The 15,753-nt window shown below is 38.1% G+C and overlaps 1 protein-coding gene across 1 annotated transcript in view; it reads right to left on the reverse strand.

Moving 5' to 3' along the window:
- Positions 1 to 11,720, reverse strand: part of PLXDC2 (plexin domain containing 2) — a gene marked incomplete at its 5' end in the record, with an annotated part of 136,757 nt that extends 125,037 nt beyond the window's left edge. The window contains one exon of the mRNA XM_010085628.1: positions 11,509 to 11,720. Within this exon, the coding sequence (XP_010083930.1) occupies positions 11,509 to 11,720 (212 nt within the window). The remainder of the gene's footprint in view (positions 1 to 11,508) is intronic.
- Between the last annotated feature and the right edge of the window lie 4,033 nt (positions 11,721 to 15,753).

Raw genomic sequence — 15,753 nt, forward strand, 5'->3', positions numbered from 1 at the left:
TACTCTTTTCAGGGAGGGTACTCTCAGGACTTGACTCAGACAAGATCAAGATGCTAAATAATATCATTCCTGTGCTGTCACCGAAAAGCACTACAGCCTTCAAGTCAACCCAGCATCCAGCTGATCCAATATTCTCAAATATTTCAAAATTATACTAACATTATTTTCTTTTCGATAGATGTTATTTTTTCTTGTGTATCATTTCCAAGTCTATGTTGCTCTTTAAAGTTGAGTGATTCAAAGTTTCATAAACTTGTATTTCTGGTTTTGGCTTTCAGCTAAACACAGGACACCAGAAGATAAAACACAAGGTGCTACAGTATTACTTTTTACTCGAAGGGTGTCTTTTCACAATTTTAATTTAAAAAAAAAAAAAAAAAAAAGCGAGGGCAAACATATAGACACCCTCCTAACCACTGAAAAACAGAGAAAGATGAAGACATGAGATTTCACTTGCATTCCAAATCAATTTTTTTTTGGAGTGGGGGGGAGGGAGGGGACAAGGAAGAATCTCAACATTTTGACTCTCATCAGAAACAGGCCATTTGCATTTTTTTTTAATTAAATTTATCATTGGTATATTAAAAAAAAAGTATTGTCCTGTTCACTTCAGATTTAGATAAACAAATAGGTAGCTGAGCAGGATGGTGTTTACTTTGCAGGTTAGCCACTTCGGTGCAGCTGTCTGCATAAGAGCTAGGTTTCCAAGCTCTCATTATCAGAACCACAGACCTAGCAAATGCTGTCAATGAACGTTTGCCAGCTCAGCTCAGCAAGCTTTCGGGACCTCTTTACAGTAAACTGAATACCCCACTTGACTGCACTACCTGTACTGGCTACAGATGAGGTGCAGTTGCCTACTAAGCACAGGAGGAAGCCAGGGCCATTTGCAGATATGATCCAGGACCTACAGCAGACCCCTATCCTACTGGAGGAGCAACAGACCATTCAGTATAACCACAGTGTCTAAAATTATACCAGATACCTATAGCTAGGCAACCAAATTTCACCTTAAATTTCCACCATCTATGATAGGATAGTTTACCTCACATGCAAGAACTTGCACACACTTCATCTATTTAGGTATCTAAACTGGGGAGTTGAAAAAGAAATCTCTACAGACTCCAGCCTTCCATAAGTATCACAGCAGCTTAGTATTTTATATGAATTCATATACATTATTAGAGCAGTGTACCACCCTTATTTGAATGCCTGTGTAAGAAACAAACTTCTGCACTCTATTTAAGAAATAATTTTGATTTCCAAAGTGAGGGAATAATATGCCTGACACGTACCATGAAGATAATACTAAAATTAGGAAGTCAACATTTACACATTGTTAATGACTAAATTATAGCATCAGATGTTCTATTTCCATTTTATTGAAAAGAAATAATAAAAAACTTGAACCCTTTTCTCACTTGCATTAATATAGCTGTAGGCCAGCTATATAGCACATGAATTGCTTTTTCAACAGAATGAAAATTCTCAGAAATAAGGTGCTATTTCATTCAACTACATAGTCACCAATTGTATAACTGTAAGCACTGGGGTTTTGTTTTCAAATAGGGACATTTGCAGCACTTGCCTATAACTAATGGAAGGAAGATGTTGCAAACATCCTCACCAAACTTGCTATAAACCACTGTTCCAGCCAGTCAGTTACATACCTCAAAGGAGCACCCACCAGGCTGCTGACGTGTGGAAGCCACATTGCTGACCTGGATACAGCTAAATTCAGTGGTAGCACTTTGGAGCCAAATTATGCCTGTTCTAGCACTGAAAGGCACTTCTCCTCTCATACACCACGAAAGAGGCATCCACACTTTGCCTGAGGCAGGAAGAACCCAAGAAAGCTGTTTGCTTTGCTGTCAGCACTGGAGCAAAAGGGGAACACCTCTGAGAGATCATGGCATTTTATCCCTCACGGCATTTTACCGCTCCACCTGTATGAGATCCGACAGATAGGATTTCCATCTGCAGTTACTCCCCGTGCACACTCCTTCTGTTGCTAAGGCTACAGAAATAATACTAAGAGAGTGATACTTTCATTTATTTAAAAATTTTAATAGGAACTCTTGAAAAGTCTTGCAGCTTGATAAAAATGCATGAAGTGAACTTCCAATAACCCTGTCAGATCTCTCTACTTCTGTTAAATGTTGTGCTGCTAAAAAGTCTGGTGAATATGTGAAAGTTTGCTGTTCTTTTTGGTTTTTTTTCTCGCCATTATTCACACTGCAATTTGTTGCAGACTCTCCAAACTTTCCATTGCCAATTTTGTATTCTAGAAATAAATATACTGTTTTCCTACTGATGGTCTGTGAAAAGATAGATATATTGCACATGAATGCATACCAGTGTTAGAGAAGAAAAAAACACACAAAAAATGTTATTTTTATTACTTATTAATTTCTGTTCTGTGTATGTAATACTACAGCTATTAAAAGTGCTTCATCAGCAGTTGATAGCATTTAGCTGGCATTTTTGTAAGGACAAATGCACATTTACAAATGGTACTTAACTCTGATCCCCCTCTTTATATGAATTTTGAGTTTTGGCTCTATTTATTAATCTCTTTGAGAAGCCTGTATAACTCACATAGTTACAATGAAGACAGGCCATTGACTTCCTGATAAATGTTGAAAGCCCTCAAGTTATAATGACTAAATTTACACACAGTGAAAGGAAATGTCTGACCAAATCTCAAACGATGTACCCGTCTGCTTACATGCCAAGTTGTTACTGTTTTGGGATAATAGATAATAGACTCTCCCATATTATAAAAACATGAAAGATTTTCAGAGTGGCATGGAGTAATCCATCAATGTCAGCAGGATTTCTACAGCTCTGAAAATCTATCCCTAAGGATTGGTGTTATCCAAGCTGGAATTATGTGGCTTGGTGTAACAACTTTTTTCTTACCTACCCAAATTCCCCTGCACTAACAACTCAGTAATGTATTCACCCTCACTCTCTGCTCCAAACCAGCTATGCACAATTTGCTGTGTGCTGATAAATTAGCTAGGGCTGTTTGTTTTGCATGGGTTGAAAGGAGCATCATCCTCTGCTTTGTGCATGACTGGATCAATACAAGTCTCCCTCATGAGGGCACTCCAGGGTGAACATGGTGAAGAGGGTCCAAAAGAAAGTGGCTGGAAAGGAGAGACCTTCCCAGTTTTCATGGCCACACTAATATTCAGCTTTCACCAGCTGAATGTATTTTCAGCCAACTACTGCAAGCAAGAGCTGAGGCATATATGACTGAAATAATTAATTCAGAAAGAAAGTACAAGGTCTCTTGTTGAAACCCTTATAGCTCTTTTCAGTCATGAGTTTAGCAATTCTGGAATAACTGTAATGTGCTTTAGGAAGTTAGAGATGAGAGGGATATGGAAATGTAAAATATTATCATCAAGAAAATTCAAAGGCAGATTCCATTAAATTCCGAATCCCCTGTCTCCTCCCTTGCTATAAAAATTCATTATCAGCAGCATGTTAAATTAAATGACTTGTGTGCCAACATAGCTAAGTATGTGGAAATCAACTCAGGATTACCACAGAGAACTGTGAATTCCCTTATTTAGGAGTGGAAAAGCTTGGTTTTAATTTCTTCCCCTACCCTCTCAAGTTTAAAAGACAGGCAAAGACTGGAGGTCAGATTCATTATCTTTTTCTTTTTCAGCTATATTCGAGTTCTTAGTAGAACCATCACCCCTTGAGTTTAGATTGACAATAATAGAAATATTGACAGACTCATTGCTACAACACTTCTTGCAGAGCTGTCAACGAAATCAGTCCAGCTGAAGACTGTAGCAAGACCCAGTGCAAGTGTCAAGATTACCTTGATTTAAGTAATTAATAAATTCAATACAAAAAGTTATATGAGGCTTTTGTCTAGTTCACCATTTTGCAACTGAGCCCACAAGAAAACAAGATAGTGATATATCAGTCTGCTGGGCAGCTAGGAAATGTGACATCACTGGTAGAAAACTCAGCTGGGCAAGTGGGACAAAGTGAGTAAATTAATGATTGTCCAAGATTCTAATTCTAGTTGCAGGTGAGATACTGTTTGGTGTGATCTAGTAAAACCAGAAGACTAGGATGTTTCCTGTGTGATCTGTGCTACTTCCAGATCAATCCTCTTTCTGGCTCTTCTTTATAGCTATTAAAACAATCAGTTAAATACTGTATTTAGCAGTAATTTACAGAAATTTTAATTGGACTTAAGATGTCATCTGAAGCAGCTTTGTCTTAAAGAAAGTTCAAATACGTTCCCTAACATCACATGAAGAAGTAAGGAACATTTTTCCTCTCGACTCAGTTTGAAAAAAGGAGACTTCATTTTTCTGAAAATAAATTACATTCTCCATCTACAAAGTATCAAGGTAATCCTCTAAAATAAACTCTTGTAAGGTGTGAACAAAAACATCTTAAAATAGCAATAACAACCTTTTTAGAAAAGAGTGTAATAAAAGTTTAGAAACACTGCAAGAAAATCCTACACGTCTTAGCCTTCAATTACTGTATAATTTAACAGCAAATTTTCTCTCTCTTACAACAAAAGTATGACATCTAAATATTCTGCTGCATAGAAAAGCAAAAGATGTATCCATGATGGTTTCAGCGCAACTCCTGCATATCCCAAGACCGTTCCTCCAGTACATTCTAAATCTCTGTTATAACTTTCAAGCTTCTAACTATGAAAATAATAATATGACATTTAATTTAGTGAGTGGATACCAATAAGAGCACAAGAATAGCTGTACTCTCTTAGGCCAAACATCCCTTTCAGTCTAGTCCCTAGAACTGATGGGGAACAATGCCTAGGAAGAGAAAATGACCCAGGGCAAACAGTAATAATTCCCTGTTTTTCCTAGATTCCACTGATCTGCTTTTCAGGAACTCCCTTTGTGTTTAATAACCCTTAACAAATTTCTATTCCATTAATTTGTCTAATTTTGTAAATGTTGGCATCTGCAACATTCATTGTCAATGAGCTCTAGAGCTTTCACAGTTTAATGACATGCAGTAGAAAGGAATCATATGGGACGCTTGTTTAATCACAACATTACTGAAGCCTCAGAGCTGTGAACAGCACACATCCAGAGACAGACTTCTGGATTTAAGTTACATTGGCTTAAATCAGCAAGACAACTGTGTTTTAAATTCAGCTGAACATGAAATGGTCCAAGGCAACATAAGAGAGGGTCTGAAATGGCAGAGTACCTGATGTATTACCACCAAAGGTTAATCAAAGATTGAGAAAAATATTTGTAAACCTACAGGAAGAGCACAAATTCTCCCCCCTTCCCTTGAATTAATCTTTTAGATACACCAAAAGATCACACGATGTAGTAATTATTAACTGTGACCAAGAAACAACTATACTCTAAAATTTAAAATAAGAATGAATGCAACTTTTGTTCTGGTAAAGATTTTTGCAAGTAGACCAGGCAAGCTGCAGCTATGTAACTAAATCAGGTAAAGCGGTTTTCTTCCCTTAGAACTTAAAATGATCTTAAAACAAAATTTGTTGTCTCCCTTAAGGCAAGGGCTCAATATTATTTGACCTCAATAATATAGTCTGTCCCCAAAACAAACCAATGTTAGAAAGCAGGTATGAAAGATAAAACTCATTGTCACTTCTTTTTTAGGTTTGTGTTTCCCACCCCTCCCCCTCCCCTACAGGTTTTCTGCAAATACAGATTTCAGAAATACTGCTTTTTCTCTCTCTAAAGAATCAGGCAACTCCAGTGACAAATCTGTGTTCTGAAAAGCTTCATTCCTCCCCACTTATATGTCAAATGCTTTAATTCAAATAAAAATTTAAAGCCTAAAATCTAGTTAAACTTTTGTACTGAATATGCATTCCTTCGATGCTTTATAATCCACATTAAAATGTGACTATGCATTAAAAAAGAATTCTGCCATGATGCAGAAATCAATAGTATCTCCAATTTTATTACACTGAATGAGTATATCAAAAAGTTGTCCAGCGAATTCACTCTTGCATTGCTGAGGGTCACTGAAAGGGAAAGGAAGACACAAACACTATCTAAGCAAAATATATGAACTATAACCTCAGAAGCTAAACAAGCCAGTGCCTCTACACAGATAATTAAAGGCTCTAAGAGATGACAAGTCAGAAAACAGATTTTATAAGTAAAGCATGTCTCTGTCATAACGTGGGATGAGGCAAGAGAACAGAAATACTCATTAAACTTACATAATAATAAGGATTTTTTCTTAAATGGAGAACATTCTTCTCAGTAACTTGGAGGGACCATGATTTCAGAATACAGTGCTAGTAACACTGCTCTTTATTTCTAAGTCCTTGACTTGCAACTGGCATTAAAGCATTAGGATAATTTAAAAAAACAAACAAACAAAAAAAACCCAAAAAACAAAACAGAGGCAGGCTTGGCCAAACTGACAGCTCACTATGTGACTATGACATTGTTTAGTTTTGAGGCTTCAATTATGCATGGACAAGTTTTTCTACTTCTAGTACAGTGCATTAAAGCAGTAATCACAGGACTGGCTTATCATTTGTCCAGATGAGTGAAATTTAATCTTAACCTTTATTTTTTTCCTTGCTCAGACTTGCAGTAAGAACACAGCAGTGGGCTTGCTGATACTACTGTCAGTAGCTGAGAGTAATTGCTCTCAAATCCCAAGGGCTGTAAAACTCAATACCTTCTGTTGTTTTTGCCAGTCAGAATCAGACATCTTCACTTCCACAAGTGAGTGGTACTGATAAGGGAGAAGCCTTATTCTGGGCAGCAACTCTGGGAGAAAATGCAAAATTCAGCAAAACATTTTTGCCAGTAGGAAATACACCAGTGGTATTCTGATAGGGGCAAGCCACTTTCCAGGTCTAAATTACAGGAATTGCTAAAATTTATATTTCAAACAACACCTACAGAAACTAAATAAAGGACAGAAAAATAAAGAAGGGTATCTTCAGTCAGAAACAACTCTGTCTTCATTAAAAGCAATATACAGCAGGAGATAACAACGAGATCCACAGAAATAAATGAATCAGTTCACTACTGAAAAAATATATTTGTTTTGCACTGAAATAACCACAATTTTCTACACTCACAAGTACTATGCTGGGAGGAGTGGAAAAAGTAAGATACAGTGAAGTTTGATTTGACTTAGCATGCTCAGCGTGCTGTTGCTTGCTTGGAACTGAATCTTTTTCTGCCTTGCAGTTGCAATCGCTCATTCTCTTCTAAGACTTTTATAAGAAAAACTATGTTTTTCTCACTCTTTTCATGGTACAAAGCAATAAAACCTTACTGTTAGTGTGGCTGCACGCAGCTCAAGCCTGACTATGATTTAATCTATTATTTTATTCCTGGATTTCTTTTTGATATTGGAAGTTTGTGAAAGACTCTTGTTTTGATGCAGTATTTCTATAAAGTGGCAACAAATCAAAAGTAAGTCACATGTCCCAAAGTTATTTTGCAAAGTTTGTCATCTTCTGCTAATGCTAAGGCAAACTATATATTAGAGACTGCTCCATTTAAATTCCTCTGTATTTTACTTTTCAGTGTTGTACTGTTCACAAGGGGTTAAGCAGTCACAAGGAACAGGGACAGAGAATGGTGAAGCGAAGGACCAAGCAAGTTGCCTAGAAATCTTGTATAAAGCCCAAAGCTGAAGCTGCTTTACAGAGGATCTGGGATAAACAGACAACAATTAAAAACACAAAAGGAGAATCACCTCCTTACAGAGCTCTACATAGCCATAATCACAGGATATCACTTGAAAAATTAGGTACATTTTAAACTGTGGAAGAATTATTATGCAAAATCTTAGTAATGCACAACTATATATGCACTGCATCACTATTATCTTTTTGGGGTTGACCATGCAGTTAATTTGGACTGCTGACCACCTGTTTCTCTGCCTATCCCAAGGCTATGTGCTTTGCAGATTTCTCTATGACTGTAACATTTGCACCGATCTGTACAAAACTGGATCTCACCCGTTTTACACCCGTCCCTCTCTAGAGCTTGCTCACTCTCTCTGGCTACATTATATAGGGGGAATGAAACCTTAATAAACCACTTGCGGAGAATGGCCCAAGAGTCTTACATGCTCTCCCTCCTCTGTATGTGGGCTCTAAAGTTCCAGTTACAAATAAAGCAAATGGGACCAACCTCCACCCTTGTGAGTTTTTTTGGGTTTACAACATTCTAGTCCCTAACTGGCACATTGTAATAACACTACAAAATGAGGAAAAAAGAGGAATATTTTCAAGATTGTCATACTGCTTTATAAAGTGCTTGTGTTAAGCATTTGTTATACATTGATTTTACCCTATGATCTCCAGCTCACTATCTGCTCTCCAGAAAGACCACAAATGCTACATTCACAGAAAAATGTGGCTTACAGCAGAAACCTCTTATTCCTCTTCTTTGCCTTTCGCTTGGCACCTCCAGTTTTGCAGGGTTTTGCTGCTACAACACTGCACCTGTGGGCCACAAAATTCCTATTCTCCAGCACTACAATGAGACTTGGAAGTCTCATCTTCTCCTTCCCAAGGCTCTGCTCATTTCTGAAAGTCCTGCACATCAAAAGGCTAATAGCCACTACTCCTGCTAGACTCCACAATGCAGTTTAACTTCCAGAGAGTCCAGTTCAAGAGAATATCTTTATTCAAAAAAAGCACCTGAATATGTACATCATTTTGCATGAGTACTGTCCTGAATCACAGTGCCAAACAAATGGAGGAGGAATAAGAGCTGCAAAGAGTGAATATTCTAGGGTCCCTAATGGCTGCATTGCTCCAGCTCTTGGACCAGAGTGCCAACATCTCTAAAGAACATCTGGCCATTATCAACTTTCCTACATATAGGAGCAGGTCCACCCTGGTTATTGCAAAGATGTGATAAATTGATTTACAATGCCATTTCTATAGCTGTTCACGAAGGCCTGAACTTCATGTTTCACTCAAGCTGATTTTAAAACAGCCTATGGATCAGGGCTGATGGGAGACCCAGGATGGTGCTGCTGTGAAGTTACAGAACTCCCAATAACTCTAATGGAAAAATATGAATGACAAGCCTCATTACCTTAAAATATCAAGAAAAGCCAGTGGAACTAAACTATGCTACACACAGGTTCATTTTATTATTTGCCACATGGTGACTATATAGATTTGATAACACAGGAAACATTTGGAGTTGCCTTCCCTTTTGTCCTTGGTTAGGGTTTTTTTGTTTGTTTTGGGCTTTTTGGCAGGACAGGCAGGCTGGGTGTTTGTTTTGGTTTGTGTTTTTAAAGCTGGATAGAACATAAACTCATCATTATAAAGAAAAACAGAAAACAACGTCTAGTGAAAATTAAAGATACATTCATCACTGTCAGCTTTCCAGTAAAAGAAGTCTTCCACATTTGCATGGCAAGCCTACAAAATACTTTGTTGAGAAATAGTATCTGTGATGGAGGGATGTTGTAATTCTGTAGTGTCATTAAATATGAGTGGCAGGTAGTACTCACTTTCCAGATTTTTTTCAGCAAGTACTGCAACACACACAGAGGAAGGGTTTCAAAAATCAATATGCTCTCCAGGACTACTACCGATAAGCTTCCAAGCTGCAGAAGACTTTGCAGAATAAGGATTCATCCTCTGTGAATACCGGTTGCACACTTTACCTCCTCTACAAAGCTGGGTATCAAGGTTTTTTGTAAAATGCCTGTGTGTTGTAGTAGGGATTGACAACGGAATCTAATAACATGTAAAACCACAACTCCGTTATCTTATCGTGCTGGGAAGACTTCAGAAAAAGAAAGGGCTGTGACAGAACACAAAACCCAAATTCAATAAACTAAGTAAGGGTGATGTACTTTTGAGGTTAAGACACTATAAGGCCATTAATCTGTCAGGAAAGAATGCCCTGGAAAAATACCATTCTACATATGTCCATGTGCAAGCATTCATTTTTTCTTTCCCTGAACATTGCCATATATGAGTGTTAGAGGGGGAGCTCTGACCCATTTTACTTCGTAAGAGCTTGGAAGTCAACTTGGAATAGAGACTCTGCAGGGGGATCTATAGGTAAGCCACGGAAAGATCAGCTAGACACTTTCCTGTATTTGAAACATCTTCGATTTTACCTGCTAAAATGACAAGAAGCAGGATCGATCTGTGTCGTGTCCAAGTGAATTGATACAAGTACAGCCAGATACGGATTACAGGGGGCAAAAAACAAATCATAAAATCAACATGCAACTCAAAAATATAATTTACCCATTAGCAACTTCCATGTTTATGCAATATGAAACATCATTAGTATGGTGCAAACTGGGTAGCTTAAAAAAAACAATAAACACAAAACACACCTCTTGGAAAGCATTATTAGTTTTTGACTCATGCTGGAGAGACACTATCGTCTCTACAGATGGGTTTTATATTGCTTCGCTTTTGTTGTTGTGCAAGATAACAACCCCAAAACCTGAAAACCATTTTGTTTTCTAAGAGTGAGCGCCTCAGAACCAAAAAATAAATAGCACTGTTCCTTTGGAAGCAGAATACAAAGACTGAAAACGTTGAGTGTACCCTATTTAAAACCGTATTTTATTGAAAGATAGGTTGCAGATTTTATTAATAGGAAAACCCCAAACATAATACTTTAAAAAAAAATCAGTAAAAATACAATAATTTTATTATTAGCAGTTGCTATTTGTGTATAAAGACAAAATCAGTTCAGCCAGTGTGCTTATGTAGAACCACCAAGATAAACTAGCAGAATTCCCACAAATCATTATAGATGGAAGCAGTTTGCACTAGTCAATCACAACATAACATTACAGTCAAGTCCTGCTGTCCCTACACTACTTGAAACTGAGAGCAGCTTTAAAGACAGAACTGGTACTCACTCAGATTTGTGTTATGTCTATATGAGGGCAATTGAGCCACTAAAGTTTTTTAAACAAGCAGAGATTGAATTAAACCATAAAACAGAGGGAGAATGCCCCAAGACTTCATTTAGATGGATTTGATGTACCAAGATTTCATCTAGATGGATTTGAACCACGTTGTTCTTCTTTGGAAGATCAACAATCAAACAGAATGGTCAAATTCTTTTAATGACCAAACTGGAATTTTTTCCCCATTTCTTATTTCTCTAAGGCCTTTTCCCCTTCATGTCTGGGTACCACTCTCCATAAAGATCAGAGGAAATCTCACAAATACAGGTATTTACCCAAACTTTTAAGAACTGTTACAACATGGGACTTCCCATAAATATTTTCCATCAGAAAGACAGACATCCTCAAGAGACCATCTTCAAAAGTTAGGCAGGAAAGGCTTCAGCCCCAGGACAGGAGAAAAAGCTGGCTTCCATGTGCTGACAGGGTCAAAAATACAAAGACCATAAGGTACTCTTACCCTAGCAATGCTTGAGTACACAGAAATAAATGTCTTAATTTCTTATTTGCCCCTAATCAAAGATAACAAATTGAATTAAAAAAGTAGATGGAATGAATGTCTACCTCTATTTGGGTGGTGTTGTCCTGTCCCTCTTCAAGCAGCAGGTCTGTGAACCCCCCTGGCTCAGAAGAATCTTGGCCCATGCTGGCTCTGTTGGTGTCAACTGATTTGAGAGACTCTGAATGCCTTCTCCACCTGTGGCTGTTCACATGTGAATCCACTTGCACATTTTCCTCCACTTGAGGAAAGCTCTGAACAACTTCGTAAAACACACCTGTTTGACAAAACAAAAACAAAAACAACAAACAAACCCAAGATAATAAGTGAGTGGAACGTTGGTTTACTAATCATGACTGAAAATATAAGAGTAGTAATCTTTTAACAAATATTTTGAACCAACCTATAGCGCAGCCAATTATGTCTCCGATAAAGCTTCTATAACAGCATAAGAGTTTAAAAGAATAGGTAGCATATTATACTTCTACAAAAATCAAGAAATTGGACTAAGTTTTGTAGACATTCCAAAACATTCCAAAAGTTTTGTTTTCCTGCTTATTTTATGTCTGGGAAAAGTTTTCCCTGTAACTTTTGTAACTTTGGTACTTGCCTACCCATAGGTTCCACTTTTCAAAATAAAATAAATCTAAGAAAAAAAAAACAGTTAATCATCTAACAAAACAAAACTAGAAGAGGCAGACAAACACTGGTAAGGATTTCACTTTTGCTACTGATTTTATGTAGAAAGAGGTTGGAAGCCATGGTGAAAGGCAGCCAAATAAACATCATGAGAGGAGTGAAATTCCCATAAACATCTGTTCCAGTGTAAAAAATAAAGCCATCCCACTGTATAATTAGTATAATTGATAAATGCAAATAATCTGTGAAGTCTGCAGACACGCACTATGACCCCTGCAAAGGGTGAGCAGTTGGGTGATGTGTTTTACAGATTCCTTTTGGACTGTATTCACGCTCATTCACAATTTTTTCACGCTAGTAAAACTATCACAAAGACAAAACCATAAATTCTTCATTAGTTTCTAGTTTGCCCAATCCAAAAGCCAACCAAAGTATTTCAGTTAACACCATCAAGAGGGGGTAGAATAATGTTGCATACTTTGCACAAAAAAAAAAAAATCAGATACATTTTTCATACTGTCTTTGGGTCTAAAAGAAGTAGAGGGGTGCTCTATGTTTTACATGTACCAGGAAGAAAGGGATCTTGTTCAAAAAACAGAACTGTGAGGTTCCAAATGACCTCTCAAGAGAAGTGGCAAAGTTAAAGAAAAACACTAAGAGAAAGGACAGACTGGTGAATAAATTATTTCTATTGCTTCTGTTTGGCAGAAGCTTCTGAGCAAAGGAAGGGACCACTTCCAAGTTCCTTAGTAAGCATCACAAACGTTGTCTACCTACAGAAGAGATGGAAAAATAGAAAATTACCTTTAAAGGTTTAAATAAGAAGATTTTACTGCATCATAGCAAGAACAGGTGTAGGAGTCAAGGATATAGGAGAATCTGACAGACATTGTTCTTGACAGACCAGAAAGAATTACAGTACAGGAACAGTCTTTAGTACGATTTAGGCTCTCTGTGATTCCATTTTTCTTTCAAATTCCCCAAAAACTACTGAACTTATTTCCTAAGCTATTTGTTCACTCTCAACCACACTGAAATTAATGTGAGCCAAAGGTGCTTTGTCATGTAGAGAAATCAGAATTTAATAGAGATGCAAAATAAGCAATCTTGGGCCATAACTTTCCTCAGACCCCATGTAATCAGGCTTCTTTTCTTAATTTGTGACTTTTTGAAACCTGTTTCCTTGCATTTCTTGAAAGCCTTAGAACACTTATCTTCAACAAATTGCCACCATGCTCCCTGTTTTATCAGGCAATCAGCTGCCAGATGCAGAGGGACCGTTCAGCAGATGAACAAACTTATTCCTCCCCAGTTCTCATCAAAATCTATTCACAGATGCCCTCCCTGCTTCATCTTGGAGGTACTGTTGTTGTAACACGGATAAGGGCATCAGAAAGCTGACAGACATGGCTAACTTCTCAGATACAATCGCAAAAAGGCAAATTCTGCCTGAGACATGCAACGCCAGAGGCTGGATCCATGGAGGCAACGTTGGCCCTCGTGTCGCAGCTGGGTCTGTGGCACTAAGACACATCAGCACCTTCTCTGAGGCACAGGGAGCGTTAGACACAACAAACAGGGGTACCAGGCTGCTCTGCAACAGCTGCATCTCTGCAGGACCCTGCTTCCTTCTTCATAAGCATCTACCTTTGCTGCTGAAAACCCACATTCAGAGAGGTAAAAAGTGTATTTGCCCTCATTTTACACTCTCACTGCAGCTTACTCTTTTTATGGCCAACAATCAGCATGTTGAAGCAATCACCTAAATTAGCAAATAGAAAATATGAAAGGTGAGGGTCTTAAATCCTATTCACCTCAAGCTGAGCCTCCTCTGTAAAGGAAGGCAATTATACTTTGTTCTCCCCTATCTTAAATAGAAATGAATGTAGTTTCTAAGCTTTAAGGTGCTGTAACACAAACTGCTTTTTAAAATAATAAGGCCCCCTTTAGGTATTGAAAGGCTGATAGAAGTTCTCCTCGCAGCCTTCTCTTCTCCAGGCTGAACAACCCCAACTCTCTCAGCCTGTCCTCGTATGGGAGGTGTTCCAGCCCTTTGATCATCTTCATGGCCCTCCTCTGGACTCACTCCAACAGGTCCATGTCCTTCCTGTGCTCAGGACCCCAGACCCGGATGCAGTACTCCAGGTGGGGTCGCACAAGAGTGGAGTAGAGGAGAAGAATCACTTCCTTCGACCTGCTGGTCACACTTCTTTTGATACAGCCAGGGATACGGTTGGCTTTCTGGGCTGCAAGTGCTCATTGCCAGCTCATGTTCAGCTTCGTATCAGTCAACACCCCCAAGTCCTTCTCCTCAGGGCTTCTCTGAATCCATTATTCGCCCAGCCTGTATTTGTGCTTGGGATTGCCCTGAACCACGTGCAGGACCTTTCAGGGAATAAAGACAGACAATTTCTGTAGGCTTCCTCCTTCCTTAAACCTTTTCCTTAAGTAACTGGAGACTGAGAGAGATGCAAGGGGCCTGGCCTGACTAGCTCTGATCTAGCATGGTGTCTCTGGTTTATCTTGACAGATCTCTAGTGCAGAGAAAGTGACAAAGAAGAATATTTTTGAAGTGAGCTGAACAGACTGTCTTCTGTTCCTTTTATGTAAATATAATTGAAATAAATAATTTATACAAATTCTCAGATAATTGATAGATAAATTAATTTTCAATCAGAGACCTAGAATTCCAGTACTTTACAAGTTAGAACTATTTCATGTTTTTGGTTGAAATCTCTGTGTAGCTAATAAATCACATAAAAGACATTTTAGAGGAAATGTACCAAAGTATTATACTCTTATCTTTCAGATCTTAGAGATTGCACCTAATTAACACTGAAGGAGAACATGTCACTCAAATCAATTGGAAAGCAGCCAAACGCTGTAATATCTGATTAATAATAAAATCAAAATATTGGCAAACATAGATGAGTAGTAAATTGTTCAACCTCTATGAACAGAGACTCAGGACTATAATAAGCCTTCAAAGCAGTTAAAATTGGGACTACAGTTTTCAACTGACATTTTTGTGTGCAAACCCCAAGAGTGTTATATATAGTTATGTCACTGGCATGCAAATACCTCGCTGTGAAGGTCTGTAGAACTGATATTGTACTGTAGTATTTTGGAAGCAGTGAAAAAAAGAGTACAGGACTCTGTTTTCCCTGCGAGGGAATTTGTTAAAAGGGCATGTAGTGATAGGACAAGTAGTATTGGCTTTAAATTGGAAAAGGGTAGATTTAGAGATTTAGATATATATTTAGAATATAAGGAAGATATTTTTTACTATGAGGGTGGTGAGGCACTGGAAGAGGGTTCCCAGAGAAGCTGTGGGTGCCCTACCCCTGGAGGTGTTCAAGGCCAGGCTGGATGAGGCTTTGAGCAACCTGGTCTAGTGGGAGGTGTCCCTGCCTGTGGCAGGGGGGTTGGAACTCGATGATCTTTAAGGTCCCTTACAACCCAATCTATGATTCTATGGTTCTAATGAATATGTAATTAAGTTGGTGTTTTGGTTTGTTCCTTCACCTCTTGTCCTTGAAGTTTCATAAAATTAGCAATGAAAGTCATCTCTGCAGCTCTTTTCCCCCTTAGGTTAAGTTAAAGATTAAGATTTCAACTCTGTGTTGAAGAAAGTTAGAAAGGCAGTGAGATGGAGGTTAGGGAGAGAAATT

This window comes from Pterocles gutturalis, unplaced genomic scaffold (genome assembly GCF_000699245.1).
Source record: "Pterocles gutturalis isolate BGI_N339 unplaced genomic scaffold, ASM69924v1 scaffold13975, whole genome shotgun sequence".
In the NCBI taxonomy this organism is placed as follows: domain Eukaryota; kingdom Metazoa; phylum Chordata; class Aves; order Pterocliformes; family Pteroclidae; genus Pterocles; species Pterocles gutturalis.